Source organism: Rhinopithecus roxellana, chromosome 12 (genome assembly GCF_007565055.1).
Source record: "Rhinopithecus roxellana isolate Shanxi Qingling chromosome 12, ASM756505v1, whole genome shotgun sequence".
Classification (NCBI taxonomy): Eukaryota; Metazoa; Chordata; class Mammalia; order Primates; family Cercopithecidae; genus Rhinopithecus; species Rhinopithecus roxellana.
Window position 1 is genome coordinate 46,963,615 of NC_044560.1, and position 23,672 is coordinate 46,987,286.

At 38.7% G+C, this 23,672-nt stretch overlaps 1 protein-coding gene across 4 annotated transcripts in view; it reads right to left on the reverse strand.

Moving 5' to 3' along the window:
* Positions 1–23,672, reverse strand: part of PATJ (PATJ crumbs cell polarity complex component) — a 427,780-nt gene that overhangs the window by 220,155 nt on the left and 183,953 nt on the right. For all 4 annotated transcript variants that reach the window (XM_010370672.2, XM_030912915.1, XM_010370673.2 and 1 more), the window contains exon 27: positions 15,498–15,597. In XM_010370672.2, the coding sequence (XP_010368974.1) occupies positions 15,498–15,597 (100 nt within the window). The remainder of the gene's footprint in view (positions 1–15,497; positions 15,598–23,672) is intronic.

Below are 23,672 nucleotides of genomic sequence, written 5' to 3' on the forward strand. Positions count from 1 at the left end.
ATTATGAATAATGCTGCTACGAACTTCCATGGAGTAGTGTTTGTGTGGACATATGTTTTCATTTCTTTCGGGTATATACCTAGAAGTGAAATTGCTGGGTTGTATAGTAAGCCTATATGCAGCCCTTTAAAGAAACTGCTGGCTGGGCATGGTGGCTCACACCTGTAATCCTAGTACTTTGGGAGGCTGAGGTGGGCGGATCGCCTGATGTCAGGAGTTTGACCAGCCTGGCCAACATGGTGAAACCCTGTATCTACTAAAAATACACAAATTAGCTGGGTGTGGTGGTGGGTGCCTGTAATCCCAGCTATTCAGGAGGCTGAGGCAGAAGAATAGCTTAAACCTGGGAGGCAGATGTTGCTGTGAGCTGAGATCATGCAACTGCACTCCAACCTGGATGACAGAGTGAGACTCCCTCTCAAAAAAAAGAAAAAGAGAAAGAAAAAGAAACTGCCAAACTGCTCTCCAAAATGGCTGGACCATTTCACACTCCCACCAGCAGTGTATGAGGGTTCCAATTGTACTGTCTATCATTTTGCATTAAAATCATTCTAGTGAATGTGTAGTGATTTTAGTTTGCATTTTCCTAATTTTTCCTAATAACTAATGATATTGAGCATCTTTTTATTAGCAATTCAGATGTCTTTGTTGAAATATCATTTCAAGTTTTTGCCTATTTTCAAAAATTGAGTTAGTTGCTTTCTTATTATGAGCTGTAAGAAGAAATGCCTTTTTTTCTTTCAAATAAGCATATTTTGTTATATAAAATTCAAGTAAATTAAATAAAGTTGAAAGCACACATTTTTTTCTCAAACCTCCCCTCTCAAAGCAGTTTTATACATTCTTCTGTACTTTTTCAATTAAAAAAAAATACTAGGAATCCTACAAAGTTCAGCTTTGACATTAGAATTTGGTTAAAAACTGCTATTTGGCTTTGGCCTCCAGAAGGCCAAGTGAAAAGATACATCATTCATGGCACCACTGAAGCAGTGCAAGATCAATCATCTGGTGACAGCACGGGTTAAGAATGAAAACAAAACTGTATTTATTAATGGCAATAATTCAAAGAAGACTGACATTTGGATTTACTGTTACTACTTAGGGTAGCCTTCTTGAAGTAACTTGGAAGTGAAAAATCTCTTTCAGTGACATATGTGGTTGCTATGCTGAAATTCTATCAATTAATTGAAGTAGAATGTTTATTACTACCAGTGTAAAATATTAAAATAATTAAAGAGAGGAGCTGTACCTTTTCATATTAAAATTTATTACAAAGTTAAGTAGGAAAATATGTTGACAGTTGATATGACTATTAAGAGAATTAACTTTTATTTATTTATTTAATTAAATTAATTAATCCATTTCTTTGTTGAGACAAGAGTCTCACTCTGTTGCCCAGGCTGGAGTGCAGTGGCATGATCTCTGCTCACTGCAACTTCCAACTCCCCAGCTCAAGCGATTCTCGGGCTTCAGTCTATCGAATAGCTGGGACTACAGGTGTGTGCCACCACACCTGGCTAATTTTTGTACTTTTTGTAGAGACGGGGTTTCACCATGTTGGCCAGGCTGGTCTTGAACTCCTGATCTCAAGAGATCTACCTGCCTCAGCCTCCGAAAGTGCTGGGATTACAGGCATGAGCCATTGTGCCCGGCTGAAAATTAACTTTATAAACAACATTATACTCTTTGTGAGTCAATAACTGTTCATAAAACATAAATGCTACAAGGCAGAATAATAAAGATTAAGTTATGCTATAAGTCTGTTGGGAGTGTTTGGCAAACTAGCACTCATATTAAACAAAGTAAACTTTAAAAGCTATATTTTTAGTTTTTAGATTCCATCTGAACCATTAACTTTTCTCAAACAATTTTCCTGTGTATTCTTCCTACGTACAGAGAAATGAAGTTAAAGTAAAATGTCAACCCTACAGCATCAAAATTCCATAGGAAATGTGCCAATTCATATTATACACAGTTGCTTCTATGGTATATCCACCTTTGATCCAGGGAAAATAAAGAGTAGGAAGAGAAAAAGTATTAGAGAAAAGTGAAGTACTACAAAATGCCTTTCTCTCCTAGTGATCTCCGTTGAAAGCAAAAATTTAATACTGTGAAGATGCAAAGGTGAGTAGAGAGAATCCAGCAGTAAACAGTGTTAATAAAGTACTGGTCCTATTCAATCATGCTAAACTTAAAAAAACTGACTTCCAAAATTTAAATAAATTAAATAACAATTTTAGATAAAAGGATAACATGCTCTTATACTAGAATTTCTTTTTCTTTTTTCTTTTTTTTGAGATGAAGTCTCGCTCTGTTGCCAGGCTGGAGTACAGTGGCATGATCTCGGCTCACTGCAACCTCCACCTCCCAGGTTCAAGTGATCCTCCAGCCACAGCTTCCCGAGTAGCTGGGACTACAGGCGCATGCCACCGTGCCCAGGTGGCAAAAATGATTTTTTGTATTTTTAGTAGAGACGGAGTTTCACCATGTTGACCAGGATGGTCTCAATCTCTTGACCTTGTGATCCGCCCGTCTCAGCCTCCCAAAGTGCTGGGATTACAGACGTGAACCACTGCGCCTGGCTAGAATTTCATTTTCTAATGGCAATATGTGGCACACATTGAAGAATTTTATATTACTACTGATAATAATAAAAAGTAGTAGCTAGCATTTCTGCTAGTATTTCTGGAGCACTTGCTATGTGCCACTTCTTATATAAACATGTATCTTCTAATCTCTCATAATACTGTGAAAAGGGTATTATTATTATTATAATCCCAGTCTTACAAATGAGGAAACTAATGGAAATAGATGCAACTTGCTCCAGCTCAAATGCCTACAAAAATTTAGAGGTTAAATGGCTTAGTCAAAGCAAATGATGTATTAAATACATAAATATATATTACTATAATTGCTATTAGTAAAAAATGCTGAAGTAAACATCTTTGTAGAAATATATATCTACATACACATATATTTACACAATGAATCCCTTAGGATATGAAGCTGAATTATTATGTCAAAGAATAAGCACATACATGCTGGGCACAGTGGCTCACGCCTGTAATCCCAGCACTTTGGGAGGCCGAGGCAGGTGGATCACCTGAGGTCAGGAGTTCGAAATCAGCCTAGCCAATATGGTGGAACCATGTCTCTACTAAAAATATAAAAATTAGTCAGGCATGGTGGTGGGTCTCTGTAATCCCAGCTACTTGGGAGGCTGAGGCAGAGAATTGCTTGAACCGTGAGGCGGAGGTTGCAGTGAGCCGAGATCACCCCATTGCACTCCAGCATGGGCGACAAGAGCCAGACTCCGTCTCAAAAAAAAAAAAAAAAAAAAAAAGCACATAGAAACTTTTTATACATGCTGCCAAAGGGGTGTCCAAAAAGAGGTAAAGTGATTCCTATTCCTACCAACAGTATATAACAACTCCTGTTTTTCTACAACCACTAACAATGATGATTCATATTGTTAAAATATTAAGTACTCTGATAGGCCAAAAAAACCCTGATTTTTATAGTTACACATTATTAGTGAGGCTGAACACAGACATTTTGTACTTGTTACCCAAATGTAACTTATTTTGTTAAATACTGCCTGATCTTTGCTTGTTTTTCCATTGTCCTCTGACTGTATATATGTGTGTGTGTGTGTGTATGTGTGTCTTTCTTCTGACTCTGTGTGTGAACACAAAGTTTTTAATTTTTATGTAAGAAAACACATGATTATTTTCCATTATTGTTTTGGTAATAATTCGGAAAGCCTTTCCCTGTACCAAGGTTATATTTTAAAAATACCTTATATAGACTTTTTATAGTATTTCTATGGTTTCAGTTTTTAGAATTACATGATTTTTTTTTTGAGATGGAGTCTTGCTCTGTCACCCAAGCTGGAGTGCAGTGGAATGATCTCAGCTCACTACAACCTTCGCCTCCCGGGTTCAAGCAATTCTCCTGCCTCAGCCTCCCAAGCAGCTGGGATTACAGGTGTCTGCCACCATGCCTGGCTAATTTTTTTTGTATATTTAGTAGAGATGGTGTTTCACCAAGAATTACATGATTCTTTTGAAAACAATTTGTAATTTTCTTGAGAAGATCTCTACATTTTATCCCCAAATGAGTACACAGTCTATCATTTATTGAATAATCTATCTCATTTCTACTATTCAGAAAAATTTTTTGTGCTCTAAATTCTAAATAAACATCTGGGACTATTTCTACACCAATTTTTTAATGCAAATATTGAACTGATTTTATTACTGCAGTTAAAAAATTATTTGCTTATTTATTTATTTATTTGTTTATAACAGAGATGAGTTCTCACTATGTTGTCCAGGCTGGTCTTGGACTCCTGGGCACAAGTGATCCTCCTGCCTCGGCCTCCCAAAGTGCTAGAATTACAAGTGTGAGCCACCACACATGGCCTATTACTGTTATTTTTTTGTTTTGTTTTTTTTTGTTTTTTATTTCAACTTTTATTTTAGATACAGGGAGTATATGTGCAGATTGGTTACATGAAAATATTGCATGACGCTGAGGTTTGGCATATAGATCCCTGACACCCAGGTAGTAAGCATAGTACCAGATAGTTTTTTGTTTTTGTTTTTAACACCCCACTGCTGTCTACTACTGCAACTTTAAACAATGTTTATAATCAGGAATTCTATTATAATACTAGCACTCTGGACAAAATACCTCTTCCTTGTCAGGGACTATACCTTGACACTCCTACCAATCAATGACAGTAGAATCCCCCATCCACTTAGACCAGGGGCCACTTGGCAAGGTGCGGAAACAGTTTTGGTTGTTATAACTGTGGTGAATGGGAGGGTACTACCAGCTTCTCGTGGGAAAAGGCCTGGGATGATGTTAAACATCCCACAATGAAAAGGACTGCCTTACAACCAAGAATTACTCACTTGGCAATGATTCAAGAAAGCAACAGTACCAAAATGGAGAAAGCATTCACATTCATGTCTGAAAGCTCCAGACTGAGTTTGAAAAGCACCAGTTTAGAAGACATGCAGATACAAAAAAAGGCAAGTCCCTAGGCTGGGTGCAGTGGCTCACGCCTATAATCCCAGCACTTTGGGAGGCCGAGGCAGGCGGATTATCTGAGGTTGGGAGTTTGAGACCAGCCTGACCAACATGGAGAAACCCTGTCTCTACTAAAAATACAAAATTAGCCAGGTGTGGCGGCACATGCCTGTAATCTCAGCTACTCAGGAGGCTGAGGCAGGAGAATCGCTTGAACTCAGGAGGCGGAGGCTGTGGTGAGCCGAGATCGTGCCATTGCACTCCAGCCTGGGCAACAAGAGCGACACTCCATCTCAAAAAAAAAAAGGCAAGTCCCTTATCATTATCTTTCTTTTCCAAAATTGCCTAGTATTTTATTTCTAAGTCAATTTTCAATCAAGTGCTTGTATTTATTTTTTTAAAGCCTATTCCACCTAGCAAGCAGATGGATTTAAATTACCTTAAATTTACAGACGAATTTAGAAATAACTGAAATCTGTAATACACTTAGTTTTCCAATCAGGAAAATAGTATGGCACTCTACTTTTTTCCCAAAATCTTTAATAAAGTTTCATAGTTTTCTATAAGAAAGAAACCATACTGTAGTCCCAGCTACTCAGGAGCCTGAGGCGGGAGGATTGCTTGAGCTCAGGAGGTCAAGGCTGCGGTGAACCGAGATCATGCCACCGCACTCTAGCCTGGGCGACAGAATGAAATTCTGTCTCAAAACGAAAAAAGAAAGAAACTATAGGGATTGTTAACCGGTGGTCCTTAAATTCTTAAATGGGCTTCAAGACTCCCACAAAGCTGAAAAAATGATACATAAAAGGTTGTGTGTGTGTGTGTGTGTGCACCCATGCACATGGATGACAGTGTTTCTGTGTATTTGCATAGATTTTTCTGGGGAGTAAGTTTGTAGCTTTCACTGCAGTGTCATTGAATAAATGACTCAAAGCTATGAATCATTGCCATGACTTTTATGTTCCGAATTGCATTGTTCCTGGATATTTCCTATTTTTTGCAGTTATTGCTATTAGGAAATTTATATCACATTTCCTAAGTAGATAATACTGACAAGAAGATTTTAAAAGATGTATCATTTGGCCAGGCACGGGGTCTCATGCTACCTGTAATCCCATCATTTTGAAAGGAGGCCGAGTTGGGCAGATCACTTGAGCTCAGGAGTTTGAGACCAGCCTGGTCAACATGGTGAAACCCCATCTCTACTAAAAATACAAAAATTAGCTGGCTGTGGTGATGTGTGCCTGTAATCCCGGGTGGCTGAGGCACCAGAATTGCTTGAACCTGCAGGCAGAGGTTATACAGTGAGCCGAGATCGCTCCACTGCACTCCAGCCTGGGCGACAGAGTGAGACCCTGTCTCAAAAAAAATAAAAGTACAATTCATATATAGCCTTACTTATTATAGCCAAAATACTTTTTAGGTTTTGAAGTTTTGAGACTGATAACTATATGACCATCTGTAAATAATAATTTAATTTGTTCTCTTCCTTCTGGCTTTTTTTGTTTTGTGGTGGAAGAGGAGAGGAGGTGAGCTTAATGCATTGCTACATTCTTGAGGACAGTGGGGCTAGCAAGTATTCTGTTTCCTTCCAAACTTGAATATAGAATTTTTTTGCAAGAAGGGGAGAGGTTTGGGATAGGTTTCCTACTCCACTCCATAGGAACACATGATAATTACTTTAAAAAAATTAAAATATGTATATATATTTTATACGTGAAATGTATTTTAAATAAATACGAAGTGGAGTGACTGCTAATGAGTAGGGATTTGGGGGGAAGTGTGATGAAAATGTCCTAAATGTTCGAAAATTATTAGTGGTGACGGTTGAACAATTCTGAATATACTGACAGCCACTGAATTATGCATTTTAAGAAGGTGAATTATATGGTATGTGAATTATATCTCAATAAAGTTGTTATTTTTTTTAAGGTTATCCCTTCTAAGCTTAAAAATATTGTGACTCTGAGTAACAGAATTGATAACAAGCCACATTTCACATGGACTTAGCTAGCATCCTATTCTTAAAATAATTTAAATAAAACGGTAAGAATTAAAGTAAAACATGAAGATGCAAGGAATTGGTAATCTAAGTTTTTATTTGCATGGGGCAGTACACAGGTTAATTTTTTTTTTTTTTTTTTTTTTTTTTTTTTCAGACAGGGTGTCACTCTGTTGCCCAGGCTGGAGTATAGTGGCACAATCATGGCTCACTGTAGCCTTGACCTCCCAGGTTCAACTGATCCTCCTGCTCCAGCCTCCTGAGTAGCTAGAATCACAGGCGTGCACCAACATAACCAGTTAATTCTTTTATTTTTTGAAGACAGGGTCTTATTATGTCGGCCAGGCCAGTCTGGAACTCCTGGGTTCAAGCAACCTACCAGCCTTGGCCTCACAAAGTGGTAGGATTACAGGAATGAGCCACCATGCCTGGCCACACAGGTTAATTTTACAATTATGCTTCATAATCCAAATATACTCTTTATACCAAACATTCCATTATGATGTATGATGACCAGGTCTTTTCTGGGAAAAACAAAATTAAGGTAGAATAACAAAACACCTAAGAGAGCTTTTCTGAAATTAAAGTATAAAGGAAGGCTTTAGGATTCCCACAGTGTAGGGTTCCATTCACATCTCTGCTAGATCCTTAAAAGCCAGTGGGAGCAAACAAGTCAATTATACTGACTTTCTAGGACCTTATCTGCATAGACAGAGACATGTCTATAGTGTGGTTCTCATTGTTTCTTTATGACTACTCTCTTATATGTTACAAAAAGTCATTCCAAAATCTTCTGCTCCCCATAGTTTAAAAACGTCACTGAAAGAATGAAAGCTTGCAGGTTAGAAAGACCTGGCTGTTGTAAAAGCATTTAACCTCTGGGATCAAAGTATTCAAAGCAGGGCTTTCTGGGGATAGACACTTCTTTCTCAGGAGACTGAAGCGTTTAGATAAGGTGGGAAATGGCATGTGGGGAAAGAGAAGTCAAGCTGTTCTGCACAGAATGCTCTGAAACTAGGTGGATGGTGGTTTGGCAGAAAGAGTATCTCTGAAGCACCACAAGCAAACCTGCATTTTCATCACATCCCCACTGTTGACTATCCGAGGCATATACCCTCTGCCATTAATTTGGCCAAATACTGGGTTTGTTTAACGTCCCAGGCCAAAACAGAGAGGGTCACTAGCCTCATGGAACTTAGAGGGTTAAGCGGGGAAGACAGATATTAATCTAGTAAGTATACTAACATGATATTTTGTTAATTGCTATAAAAGAAAAATGCAGGAATCTATATTGAACTAAGGAGTCAGGCAAGGTTTTCCAAAGAAGGTGACACAAAGCTGAAGTCAGCAGAAGGTATAATACCTTCTTCAAAGGCTCCTCTGTATGTCCAATGAGAACGCATTCAAAAAGTTGGGGAGAATGTACGGCACACAGTTGGGTACTCAAGGGACTGTGATTATTATCATGTAATTATTAAAACTGGTGATAAAAATGTAAAGGGCCGGGCGCGGTGGCTCACGCCTATAATCCCAGCACTCTGGAGGGCTAAGGCAGGCAGATCACCTGAGGTCAGGAGTTTGAGACCAGCCTGGCCAACATGATGAAACCCCAACTCTACTAAAAACACAAAATTAGCCAGGCGTGGTGGCGCATGCCTGTAATCCCAGCTACTCGGGAGGCTGAGGCAGGACAATCGCTGGAACCCAGGAGGCGGAGGTTGCAGTGAGCCGAGATCTGGCCATTGCACTCCAGCTTGGGCAACAAGAGCGAAACTCCATCTCAACAACAACAACAACAACAACAACAACAACAACAAAATACAAAAATTAGCCAGGTGCAGTAGCATACGCCTGTAATCCCACCTACTCGGGAGGCTGAGGCAGGAGAATTGCTTGAACCCAGGAGGCAGAGGTTGCAGTAAGCCGAGATTAGGCCATTGCACTCCAGCCTGGGGGACAGAGCAAGACTCCATCTCAAAAAAAAAAAAAAAAAAAAAAAAGTAAAGGAACAACTACAAATCCGAAAGAGACTGGGAATGAAGATTCATGAATGTTTGTTGATCCATTGTCAGGAAGACAGATAACAAACGGAAGAGAAGTTTCATTCTAGGGTTGGGGGATGGAAGTGCTGGTAATGGCTTTAGACAAAACTGGGACTAGAAGGTAAAAGGTCTGCCTTGGAGAAGACATAACATTTTATTTTGGTTAGAAAAGTGAAAGTGCTAGTGGAAAAAAGACATGGCATCTTCCCAAGAGCCAACTGAAAATTTGGGTCACAAGAGCAAAGAAGGATTACAGTTAGAAACCAAGACTTTCAGGTCACCACATAACAGTCAACTGATCTCTTTATGCTCTCAGTGATCTTGAATTCTTTTTATCCTTTTGAGATGTAGTCTCACTCTGTTGCCCAGGTGGAGTGCAGTGGCATGATCTCGGCTCACTGCAACCTCTGCCTCTCGGGTTCAAGTGATCAAGCGATTCTTCTGCCTCAGCCTCCCAAATAGCTGGGATTACAGAAGCCCGCCACTATGCCCAGTTAATTTTTTGTATTTTTAGTAGAGATGGGGTTTCACCATGTTGGCCAGGCTGGTCTTGCACTTCTGACCTTGTGATTCGCCCGCTTCAGCCTCCCAAAGTGCTGGGATTACAGGCATGAGCCACTGCCTGGCCAATCTTGAATTCTTGACAAAACAATCTGATTTTAATTCCAGATATGAAAGGCCATTTCCTCAAAGTAAGTCAAAAGTTCCTGCACCATCAATACATACCTTTGACAAATCCTGCAACCTTTGATAATGGTAGTTTTGCCAAGAGCTAGGCACTGATGGAGTACATTGTTTCTTAATTTTTTTCATAATTCTCAATTAATGGTTATAAGACTTCTTATGATAATTAGACACCAGAATGTCATAAAATATGTTCAACTATGCAAGGTAAGTGATCTAAAATATAAATGCCCATTACACACCACACTCTCTATATTGGTTGTAACATTTAAGTTTCATAATAATCTGAACGATAATTACTATGCTTATTATTTTGGGGGGCGGGGGAAGGGATAGAGCCTCCCTCTGTTGCCCAGGCTGGAGTGCAGTGGCACGATCTCGGCTCACTGCAACCTCCGCTTCCAGGTTCAAGCGATTCTTGTGCCTCAGCCTCCTGACTAGTTGGGACTATAGGTGTGCAACACCACACCCAGCTAATTTTTGTATTTTTAGTAGAGATGGGGTTTCACCATGTTGGTCAGCCTGGTCTTGAACTTCCGACCTCAAGTGATCTGCCCACCTCAGCCTCCCAAAGTGCTAGGATTACAGGGGTGAGCACCTGTGCCCCGCATACTACAGTTATTTTATCAAGAGTCCTTTTTCTCTTCTTCTTCATCAATTTCTTGTTGTTAAATTCAATGGTTATTTTCATGTCCCAGCCTCTTCAACTTCTTAGCAGCATTCCACCCTTGACCACTGAAGGTCAGTGACAGCCTTCTTGAACCACTTCTCTCATAAACAACATAATCCCCTAATCTCCTGGAAGTGTTCTTATGCTAAAGTGTTCCTTGCTGGCTCATGGGGCAGGTGCTGGGTTTGCTTCTTGTTGCTGTCTACACAGTATTCCTAAGTAAGCTTATGGGCTCCCATGACTTTAAAGACCATTTTGATCAGTGGTTTTGGTTTTCAGAGTGTAGTCTCTGGATCGGAAGTGTGATACCAGCATCACCTGGAAACTAATTCTAAATGCAAATGATCAGGTCCAGGCTTAAGGAATCAGAAATGGCCTGTGCTGTGTGTGTGTGTTGGGGGGGGTGGAGGGGGGGCGCGCAGGGAATGACCATGACTATCAATTACTGTTTTCACAAGCTTTCTGGAATCTTCTGAGGCACACTGAAGTTTGAAAGCCTTGGATCTAAATTAGTGTTTTTCATAATGCAGGTTGTGACTTGTTTGTTAGTCATAAAATATACTGAGTTGCAACCAACGTTATAAACATGAAATAGGATAAAATAAAAAAGAATAAAATTCACACATTATAAAGGTAAGTAATATTTCATAAAACTTTTGTTTCAATTATATGTGCATGTTCGTGTGTGTGTGCATCTATATTGGTTAAGTAAAGTGTATTTTACTGTGGGTCACAGTCTCAGGCTCAAAAAAGCCCTCATCTATATGATGACTATCTGATGACTATCTGATGACTATCTGATGACTATATGATGACTATATGATGACTATATGAGCCGGATCTTTGCAGTGTGGTTCCTTCTTCATTTAGGTTTCATTTTGGAGACAGAGTCTCACTCTGTCATTCGGCCTGGAATGCAGTGGCATGATTTCGGCTCACTGAAGCTTCTACCTCGCAGGCTCAAGCGATCCTCTCACCTCAGCCTTCCAAGTGGGTGGGACTACAGATGCTCACCACCACACCCAGTTAATTTCTTGTAACTTTTGTAGAGATAGGTTTTGCCATATTGCCCAGGCTGGTCTTGAACTCCTGGACTCAAGTGATCCACCTGCCTTAGCCTCCCAAAGTGCTGGGATCACAGGCGTGAGCCACGGTAGCCAGCCTATTTGGACCTTTTTTTTTTTTTTTTTTTTTTTTTGAGACGGAGCCTCGCTCTGTCACCCAAGCTGGAGTGCACTGGCCAGATCTCAGCTCACTGCAAGCTCCGCCTCCCGGGTTCACGCCATTCTCCTGCCTCAGCCTCCCGAGTAGCTGGGACTACAGGCGCCCGCCACCTCGCCCGGCTAGTTTTTTTTTTGTATTTTTTGGTAGAGACGGGGTTTCACAGTGTTAGCCAGGATGGTCTCGATCTCCTGACCTCGTGATCCGCCCGTCTCGGCCTCCCAAAGTGCTGGGATTACAGGCTTGAGCCACCGCGCCCGGCCCCATGTTTTGTTTTTATTTTTTATTTTTGTTTTAAAATTTATTTTTAACATAATTTTTAAATTTTATTATTTTATTTCATTCAGAGACCTTATCACTATTTAAACTATCTGATTGTTTATAATCTTTCTCCCTACCAGAATCTAAGCTAATGAGAGCAACGGACATGTTCCCCGCCATATTCTCAACACCTAGAACAGTGTCTCCCCACGCATAACATCCAACTCAATAAACACTTCTTATCTGAATAAACTTTATAAATAAGTAACTAGTAAAGCCAGCTCTTAACATGCTTTAGACTAGTGTGTGGTGGCTCACGCCTATAATCCCAGCACTTTGGGAAGGATAGTGTGAGTCCAGGAGTCTGAGGCCAGCTGGGCAAAATAGCAAGGTTCCATCTCTACGAAAAAATTAAAAAATTAGGCTGAGCATGGTGGCTCACACCCATAATCCCAGCACTTTGGGAGGTCGAAGTGGGCGGATCACCTGAGGTCAGGAGTTTGAGATCAGCCTGACCAACGTGGAGAAGAAACCCTGTCTCTACTAAAAATACAAAATTAGTGGTGGCACATTCCTATAATCCTAGCTACTCGGGAGGCTGAGGCAGGAGAATCGCTTGAACCTGGGAGGCTGAGGATGCAGTGAGCCGAGATGGTGCTGCTACACTACAGCCTGGGCAACAAGAGTGAAACTCTGTCTCAAAAAAAAAAAAAAAAAAAGTTAGCCAGCCAGGCCTGGTGGCCCACACTTGTGGTACCAGCTACTTGGGAAACTGAGGTTTCAGTGAGCCATGATTGTGCCACTGCACTCCAGTCTGGATGACAGAGCAAGACCCCATCTCGAAAAACCCCCAAAAACCATGTGTATCTCATCCCTGAATCTCTCTAATAAAATCAGCACTTCTCTGTAGGCCGACAGCTTACATTGCAGCCATCTGCTGCAGAATCATGGTCCTTGGGAAAGTTACAGAGCCATACTTTCATCACTGTAAAAACAAAGGCTTAGTCTTCGGACAAGAATCTGATAAAACAGCAACCCAAAATACTTTTAGTTTAGAACAGATGAGCAGAGTGTTCATTTAATATGAGTCAAAGAACAAAGAAAAACCCATGGGATCTATTTCAAAAGGAAATACAGGAAGGCCAGAGGCTTCAGGTTCACGTGCATTTCAAATGTGAATTATCTAACAAATATCTCCATACAGTTCAAACTCTTCTGGAGAAGGTTAACAGTAAATTTAATAGGGTATAAAATGGGGACTGTACACTGTGAAGGAAAAAAATTGGGAAGCAAAATGAATGAAGAGAAAAGTAATATACACAGCCAAAATAGGTCTGCTGGAGAATCTATGAAATGTATAATATTATAGTTCAAGAATGGCTCAATATTAGAAGTCTTTTTCTGCATTTGAGGTAAATTAGTGTCCTTCCTGACCCTACTGCTGCCGTGTATATGTGCCTGTGCATATGAGCTTGTAACTTTGGGGAGGACACTGCTGAGTCTGCCTATTTTAGGGATAAAAGTGATATTTAAGAGAGAACCCCAAATCACTCTGTACCTATTTTTTTTTTAAGAGATGGGGTTTCACCATGTTGGTCAGGCTAGTCTTGAACTCCTGACCTCAGGTAAGCTATCTACCTCAGCCTCCCAAAGTGCTGGAATTACAGGCATGAGCCACTGTGCCCAGCTCTACCTATTTCTGCAATCATAATGAGTTTTAAGTAACAGCAAGTGTCGATCATGTTACAGGTTTTGGAGTAAGAGCACATGGGTTTGAACCCCATTTCTACTATTTGTTAGCTGTCTAACTTTAGACACATTCTTTAATTTCTCTGAGCTTTTATTTGTATAATTAGAACCTCACAAAATTAGTATGTTGACTGAGTTAATAACACACATAAAGGCTTTAAAACAATGTCTGGTACATGGTAAACCAGAGCATTTAGTAGGTATCACATTGCCTATACTAAGCTCTTCAAAAGCTTTTTCTCCTCTAATTGTTGCAACAATGATATGAGGCAGGTTATAAGATATTCGCTCACCCCCACATAGATAAGCAAGTGTGAACCATGAAGAAGTTAAATAACTTGTCCAAAAACTCACAACTAGCAAGTAATGGAACCAGGATTAGAACACAATCTTAGGTGCACACCTCAACAAATACTGGCCTTCTAGGAAACCAGAATGTATGGAGTAATCAACAACTGAGCTCCATTCTGTGGCAGTTGCCCTGATATCTATATCAGAACAAGGAAATATATTACACATGTGCACATACATATCAACTTTATATACCATGTGTAGCTCTCCAAAAAGAGACTGAGAACTAAAGCCCACAGTACACTTATCACAGTTTGTTCCCATGCCTTTGCATTATCCCTTCCAGGGTGGTGGCTCAATCAAGACAAAAGGAGCGATGTGTTACTCATTCCATCGCAGACTCACTTAACACTGTTACTAAAAAGCAGATGGTATTCAAAAAAGATTTATTGAACGCATGAAGAAAATGACACAAGAAAGGGCTTCATAAAATTGCAAAGTACAATTCAAGTTTTTATAACATCAACTTAATTATTATAAAGTTACATTTATTTTATATTTTATTTCTATTTATATATTTGTTATTTATTAAGAAAAATATAAATAATTATTATAACCATAATAGGAGCTATAATACTTATCAAAGACTCACTATATGGCAGGCTAAAGGCTTTATTGCTTTATTTTAATCCTCATTATAACCCTATGAAGTAGGTATCATTATTGCACCCTTTTTATAGAAGAGGGGGGCATATTTAAGGTCACACTCTAGGAACTGCTAGAGTAAGAATTTTGACTCAATTTTGATATTGAATTCCTTTTCCATATTGTAGAAGGGAAAACATTCTGTTAAGGAAACATATGTTTCACATACTATAAAATTCACCAATTTACAATGTATAAGTCAGTGATTTTAGTATATTCACAAACTGTATAACCATCACCACTATCTAATCTTAGAACATTTCATCACCTCCAAAAGAAATCTGGTATACATTAGCAATAGTATACACTATACAGACATAAAAGAAATGCAAATTATTTTAAGTAAAGCCACAGTTAAATATATATATGAATGGATATTTGACTCCTCTAATGCAAAAGAAAATCGTGAGATGAATTTTAAAGGACAAAATACAAGTTGGTGGGCCTTCTGTGATTCTGCATTAGCAACATCACTTTGAGTAAGGCAAGTAATCAATAACTGAAATCTACATCCAACCCAGATAATTATGGGTCAAATTCTAATTTCAAAGACTAGGGACATTTTTGTATTCACAACCAAACAATAAGATTAGAAGGAAATACAGGAAAAATAGTGTACAATATAGCTTCCTTCAATATTCCCTTTCTCAGTGTCAAAGGGAAAAGCTGAGGAAATGACGCCACAAAAGCTTCAAAGGTATAGATTTGCTTTTTCAGCATATGTTCATGCACATTTTTGAAGAACTCACAGCCATATATTTGATAATTTACAACAGTTGTTAAAACATAATGTAATAAGTTCTGCATCTACCCTAAATAGTGAAAAGGCACTCACGGTGGGTAAAGGCACCTTTTTCTTCATTTTCATCACTGTCATCAGACAGAGCTTTATAAGGAGGAGGGAGTTTCATCGGCGGTGGGGCAGTTCCTTGCCTCTGAAGATGCAAAATTTGAGAGAAGGGTTAAATGCTGTGTTTGTACAATGCTCTTCTTTCAACAACAAAAAGCATAAAAAGACAGTCGAAATATTTAGACCATACCCAACTTCATTCGTATCATGAGGATTGTAAAACAAACACAATGTATTCTTTTATGTTTATGTTATAATATAAAAGTGACTCTGTGATATAAACACACTAATGCAGAAAAATAGGAATTTAAAAGCAAGTTTTTAAGACTGTTGACCTACCTAAAAGAATGCATTCCTTTCTCTAGTGAGAAAATCAGTTATTTGTATTTTATTTACATTGTGGAAGTGTAATTTTGTTATTAACCAGAAAATTCAAATGAAAGACATTTCTAAAATAAATATAAAAGTAAAAACTATCCATTGTATTAATTCTACAATGATTTAAACTTTTTCTTCAATTGTAGAAGTTACAGATTGTATTCTTTAAAAGACACCTGACAGACCAAGATTTTCTAACTGAAAATGTATTCATCTATAATTTATTGATGGTCAACACACACTTCAACATTTTCAAAAAGAAATATCTTCATAGTGAATAATTATATCTGCATAAATATTCATTCAATTCACAAATGAAATGATACAGCACATCAATATTTGGTTCATATACACAATTAAAGTAGAATTAAACTCTAGGATCAAATTACCTTCACAGAATGAAGACATTTTCTTGAACGATGGGAAAAATAAAACATGCCAAACTCAACGGTGAGACTCAAGCTGCTAAAAAGAATAGGAGCCGATATACCCAAGCACTTCACAAAAGCCAAAACAACTGGATTATGCTACAGGATTTCAATAAAGTACATTCAATTATGCTTTATATGACAAAACCACTAATGGCAGGATACATTTCAGTAAGTGGCCAATGAGTGGTCCATTACAGAAAGCAGGCATGTAATAAATTCCTCCAAAATAGAAAACACTATTTGAGAGTCATAAAGGAAAGCACACACCCTTATTTACTTAAGATAATGTCGAACCAAAGCGGAAACTATATACACTTGTAGAAAATGCAAAAATCTATAAAATGCAAGAGTGATGACCGAAGATGCCAAACACAAAATGCCTCTTAGGCAACAGGAGAATCCAGAAATGTGATCACTTTGTCTCTTTGATTCTTTTAAGTTGAAAAAAACTTAAAACTGAGTGAAATGAAGAGTAAAGGCAAATGAACTCTTTTCAGTAAACCTTTTCCTCAGAACCAGGATATTCTATATCAAAGACAATACTCAGAACAAAGACAGCCAGGTTTTAAAATAATATTGAGATGAATTCTCTTTAATGGAATTTTTTATATCTAAGGCAAAATTGTACAACTGATTTATTTAATTAGCTTCTACTGATATTCTTGAAAAAGAATACAGAATAAGCATGTCCTGGTCTCCTTATAGTCTGAATGTGGATTGCCAGATACTGCACATGAGAGAAGGGTGCGTACAGGGCCAGGCTCTCCCCAGGTATGGCAAAGGCAGCCGGAGCAAGGGATGTACAACCAGACCAGGTGATTATGACCTTCAGGAGAGTAAAGCACAAAACAGACTCTGTGGTATCCTCAACTCTGAGAACAGTCCTGGGAACACAGTAGGCCTCCCTGAACGATTTGCTGAATGACTAAACAACTGGTTGTCACTCGTGCTGCTTGGGTTTCCTGACGTATTATTAACCTTAGAAAAATGTCAGAGATGCAAATAATTCTTGCTCAATATCATTGCATATTAATTGTGTCTGGTAGAGATGCAAATGATTTTAGTCCTGTAGAAAAGATCACTTCAAAGGTTACAGTTTTATTGCCCTGTAAGACATTAACCAGTTTTTTATCTAAATCGGAATCTTAAGCATTCTTTCTTTTAGCACTCTCTTCAATAGCACTTCACTCTCTTCAATTCTCTCTGCACCAGGCTTACCATCTTATTGGTTCCCTCATTAATGAGTTAAATAAATACCTGGCACCTGCACATTTTGCATAATTTTCAGTCATGTTTTTATTTTTTTCTTAAATTATACTTTGAACAGTTTTGGAGGTCCCACAGAGATGCTCAAGCAGACTCACCTACCAGAACCAATTAAATTGTGATGCCTCAGAGATGCAATTCATGAGCTGTTTAAGCCCATTTACATGATTTTTTGGCACCCACAGTTAATTCCAAGTGGCAACAGAACTTTGCTTTTTTGACAGTTTCTCTGATTTTTATTTCCAGTTCTATGATTTTGTTTATGATATGAGACCAAGTTTGGTTCTGATACGCACTTGTAATTCCTCACTGATAGTAGAAATAAATGAAGTTTGGTTTTATGGTCTGACCATTTAGAGTTATTTGTTCGGATGAGAATCTATAATATATTGGTTCTATAAAGATCTATTCTCCATTGGTTGAGAGACAATAGAGAATGCATTTTTTAGTCTTTTTGTGTGCCTGTCTGTCTTTTTATACAAGACCATGTCTTGGGTCCACTGGAAAGAACAGCTCTTTGACAAAAAACCAGTAGGGTTTTGCATTCCTGTGTCTACATTCAACATATGGCTCTAGTTGCAGGACAGAAGCTGAACACATTCTGTGTATCTGCACTGGAGAAAGAAAAGTCCTTACCTTTCATTTTGAGTGTGAAATATTTTCCTACCTTCAGAGCCTATTAATAAATTAGATGTAAATTTCTCAAAATAAGGAATCTCTTTCTGATTGCTTATAGAAATGAGCATTATTTAAATGTAATATTCCCAGAGTTTCCAGAAAATAGTTGACTAAAGTTACATTACTTTAAATGTACAAGCCTTTTAATAATAATTTTAAGAATCTCTTTTTCACAAAAACCACAAACTCAGAATCATTTTTATATAAGAATCCAAATTCACATAATCAAAGTTCATAACCTCTTGAAGAAAGAAAATATGTAAAATAACACTGAAGAAAACCTTAGAAAATAGCCAAGAGTTTTTAGGAACCTTCAGTTAATACTAGTATTTCTTTTTTGTTTTGAGACAGTCTCACTCTGTCACCCATGCTAGAGTGCAGTGGTGCCATCTCGGCTCACTGCAACCTCCGTCTCCTGGGTTCAAGCAATTCTCCTGCCTCAGCCTCCCAAGTAGCTGGGATTACAAGCTTGTACCACCACACCTGGCTAATTTTTATATTTCTGGAAGAGATGGGGTTTCACCATGTTGGTCAGGCTGGTCTTGAACTCCTGACAAATGATCTTGCCGCCTTGGCCTCCCAAAGTGCTGGGATTACAGGCGTGAGCCACTGTGCCTGGCCAATACTAGTGTTTCTATGAATCCTGATTGCCTATTCTTTCACTCTACATAATGCAAAACAGATCAAAAAACAGTGAACTGAGGCAAACCAGAATAAAACTAGAGACTTATGCAAGATCTGCTCATTGGTTTTTTGTTTGTTTAGTTTTTAGTCACTCTCTGTTTTTAAAGTCAATGATCTCCAACCAAACGTAGACCTCTGTTAGAAATGAGTTTCAGGTGATTTGTATTGTCAATGATTCTTGAGACCATGTCTTACTTTTATACTAAGGAGAAAATAAGATACACAAAAAAACTTCTTCTAGTGATAATAATTTTTAAAGAGATAGATTAGTCACCTGGCTTCCTAACCTTGAAAAGAGTATGCTCTCAAAGCATGTTGGGCACATTTTTATTTTCATACTAATTACATTCTCTTTATTTCACTCCACGTGGCACCCTGATCTGAATGCCTCTTATGGTGAAGGTGCCTTGTCATTCCAGAATGTAGCAAAATGCTTGGCATCTAAGATGCAATTTCAGAGAAAAGTAATACAGTAAAAAGAGCATTCAGCAACCACTAAAAGACCATCCTGTAATGAAGATGTAGATTCTGATATGATTTCTCCTGTTGCCACATTAATGCAGTGGCTAGGTGTTTTTCTTTGTGACAAATAACTCAGTTGACTTTTGGTATTACAGGTTCCTACTGGGGTTTTTACTGAATGCAAATACCTTTGCCATGCATTGAAATTCAACTGGTTTAATGGAGCAGTCCAAAGTTGATAAGAATCACACACATACTTTTTTCTTTCCTGGGATCTTATGTGGAATTTTCCTGAACTAATTACATTATCTTGTTCCCAGATGTGGCTGGAGTAGCAACCAGTTCATTCACCTACGTGGTGTTCATTGTCTGTGTCCCCACAGAGTGTTACCTTGTATGTTTCCTTTTTGATGTTATATCCCCAGATTGTTGCACAGTAACTGGTTGACTATAGGTAACCAATAAACACTTGATGAATGTTCACATCTTTGCATCAACATATGAATTGACAAAATTCCAGCAATAGGGTAGATTAGGTATTCTGAAGAACCCTTCTTAACAACATAAAAATGATAGATTAAAGTTTAAACAGTGCTTTTGTTACATGTGACTGAAGTCAGAAACAACTATAAATCCCAAATCAGGAGGTCCAGTGGAGCACTGGAAGGTGACACTTGCCTGGAGGGCATCTGCCAACCCTTGGAAACCTAAAACCAGAGATCTGTTTTGATTTTAGGATTCTTTACTCATTCAAGAAATATATATGATGCCAGGCAGTGTTCTGGGCAATAGAGGTAGAGTAATAATCCAACAGATGAGGTCCCTGCTCTCATGGAGCTCAAATTCCAGTCCCTTCCAAATGTCACATTTTGTGGGTTTCCATGTCTTGTCCCCAAATTACTTTAAAGTAACAGTTACTGGCCAGGCATGGTGGCTCACATCTATAATTCCAGCCCTTTGGGAGGCCAAGGCGGGCAGATCACCTGATGTCAGGACTTCAAGACCAGCCTGGCCAACATGGTGAAACCCCATCTTTACTAAAACAATACAAAAATTAGCCAGGTGTGGTGGTATGCACCTGTAGTCCCAGCTATTCAGGAGGCTAAGGCAGGAGATTTGCTTGAACCTGGGGGGTGGAGGTTGCAGTGAGCTGAGATTGCGCTACTGCACTCCAACCTGGGTGACAGAGTGAGACTCCATTTTGAAAAAAAATAAAAAAATAAAAATAAAGTAGCAGTTACTGATTCTATCCTGTTTGCCTTGCCCCACTAGAAACGCAAATTGCAAGATGGTAGGAATTTTTGGTTTGTCTTTAACAACTTTAATTCAATATATTGAAGTATAATTGACATGTACAAAACTGCACACATTTAAAGGATACAGTTTGAATCCATCACCACAATCAAGATAGTCAACATAACCATCATCCCTAAAAATCTGCTCATGTCTTTTTTAAATCCCTCCTTCCCACCTCTTCCCTTGACACCCCATCCCCAAGGAACCACTGATCTGTTTTCTCTCACTACAGATTGTATTGTCTTGACTTTTATATAATCATCCAGTATCTATACATTTTTATCTAATGAGAGATAAGGATTTAATGAGTCCCAAGTGCCCCCTTGAGGCCAAGAAAGATGGGAAGTTAGACTAAAAATATCACCCTCCCAAATTCCTATCCCTGAAAATAAAGGCTTGTTCCTCTAAAAGATTGACAAAGAATCCTCCAACTAATTACCTGCAATCTGTAGGGAAAAAGAAACACCTCTGCAAGCAATAACCACCGTCTTCTGGAATCTTATATATTACCTATGCTTATTAATAGGTGTTCCCCCAAAAAACCCACAACAGCCTGATCATATAACGTGTGCCACTGCTAATCTGAATATAATCTTTGTGATTAAAATCTGAACTCAAAGACAGTGGCCAATCAGGTTAAACAGACAATCCTTTAATTTGGTAAACAACCTAATCACCCTTTTCCTCATCTTTTGCAAAAACCCTTTCCTTAAATCCTCAAGGAGTCAGTGTCTTGATTGCTCCCCATGTACATGTGTGTAATTAAAGTTGTCCCATGGGTTCAATTCATTTAGGACTTTTTTCCTAATGGGGTGAAATCTGTAGTAGATAAAGGTTTAAAAAAATAAACAAGCCAAAATATTGATCACAGAAGATTTATTTCCTGGCCTTGGTCTTAGCTTGAGATGGAAGAGAAAAAGAAAAAGAGGAAAAAGGTGCACCTTAAGAACTCCATACAAGTGGCCAGGTGTGGTGGCTTGTGCCTGTAATCCCAGCACTTTGGGAGGCTGAGGCAGGTGGATCACCTGAGGTCAGGAGTTCGAGACCAGCCTGGCCAACATGGTAAAACCCTGTTTCTACTAAAAATACAAAAATTAGCTGGGCATGGTGGGGCACGCCTGTAATCCCAGCTACTCAGGAGGCTGAGGCAGGAGAATCCCTTGAACTCGAGAGGCGGAGGTTGCAGTGAGCAGAGATGACGCCACTGCACTCCAGCCTGGGTGACAGAGCAAGACTCTGTCTCAAAAAAAAAAAAAAAAAAAAAAAAAAAAAATTCCATACAAGTTTAGATTCACTAAAGTTAGACCTGACTTCATTTTATGTGTGTGGCTTAACAAATTCCAACCCAACATACCAGGCAAATACAAGAAGAAAGTCAACATGGTTTCAGTGATAGTGAGTATAAATCTGTTTTCAAGCTGTTAATAAAGACATATCCAAGATTGGGAAGAAAAAGAGGTTTAATGGACTTACATTTCCATGAGGCAGGAGAGATCTCACTATCATGAGAGTAGCACAGGAAAGACTCGCCCCAATGATTCAATTATCTCCCACCAGGTCCCTTCCACAACACGTGAGAATTCAAGATGAGATTTGGGTCGGGAGACAGCCAAACCATATCAGTGAGTGAAACAGATGTTTAATGTATTACTAAACGCTGCCACATATTAATAAAAGGGCCAATTCCCCCAGGATGATATAAAAATTTTAAACTTGGATGCACTTAATAAATTAACTTGAAAACATGTGAAATAAAAACTAAAAATACACAAAAAACGACTAATTTTAGTATCAAAAGGGGGCAATCATTAGGTTATGCTAACAAAAAAAAATCAGTAAGTATAGGAAATCGGAATAACTCAAATAGTTAGTTTGATCTATCAACTTTTTATAAAAACCTGTACTCGGCCGGGCGTGGTGGCTCAAGCCTGTAATCCCAGCACTTTGGGAGGCCAAGGCGGGCGGATCACGAGGTCAGGAGATCAAGACTATCCTGGCTAACATGGTGAAACCCCGTCTCTACTAAAAAATACAAAAAAAACTAGCTGGGCGAGGTGGCGGGCACCTGTAGTCCCAGCTACTCGGGAGGCTGAGGCAGGAGAATGGCGTGAACCCGGGAGGCAGAGCTTGCAGTGAGCTGAGATCCGGCCACTGCACTCCAGCCTGGGCGACAGAGCGAGACTCCATCTCAAAAAAAAAAAAACCTGTACTCAATAACTAAATAATAACTATCCTTTTTAATCACGAATATAACATTCATAATAACTACGTACTAGGCCATTAAAAACAAGTCTCAACCAACGTCAAAGAATTAATATTACATAAACATCTCCGATTATAGCTAAATTAGAACATAAGAACAAAAAGATATTTAAAAATATTCATGTGGAAACTTCAGAATATATTTCTAAATACATTTTGGGTCAAAGAGAAATCACATTGGAGCTTAAAACAAAAACAAAAACAAACAAATAAAAAGCCCGTAGTACCAAAAAACAGAAATTCAATTTAAAATCTTAGAATGTAGTAAACAGGAACTTAGCAAAATTGAGGCTAGAGGCAGTGGCTCAAACCTATAACCCCAGCATTTTGGGACGCTAAGGTAGGCAGATTGCTTTAACCCAGGAGTTTGAGATCAGCCTGGGCAACATGGCAAAACCTCATCCCTAAAAAAAATACAAAAAATTAGCTGGGCGTGATGGTGTGTGTCAGTGGTCTCAGCTACCTGGAAGGCTCAGATGGGAGGACTACTGGCAGTGAGGTTGCAGTGAGCCATGATTACCCCACTGCACTCCACCCTGGGAAACAGAGTAAGGCTGTGTCTTCAAAAAAAAAAAAAAAAAAAAAAAAGAAAAAGAAAAAGAAAGAAAAAATTTATAACCTTAAACGATTATTTTAGACAAGAAAGAAATAAAATTAATAATCTCCACATTTAACTAAAGATTATTAAGGGGTGAAAAAGGGG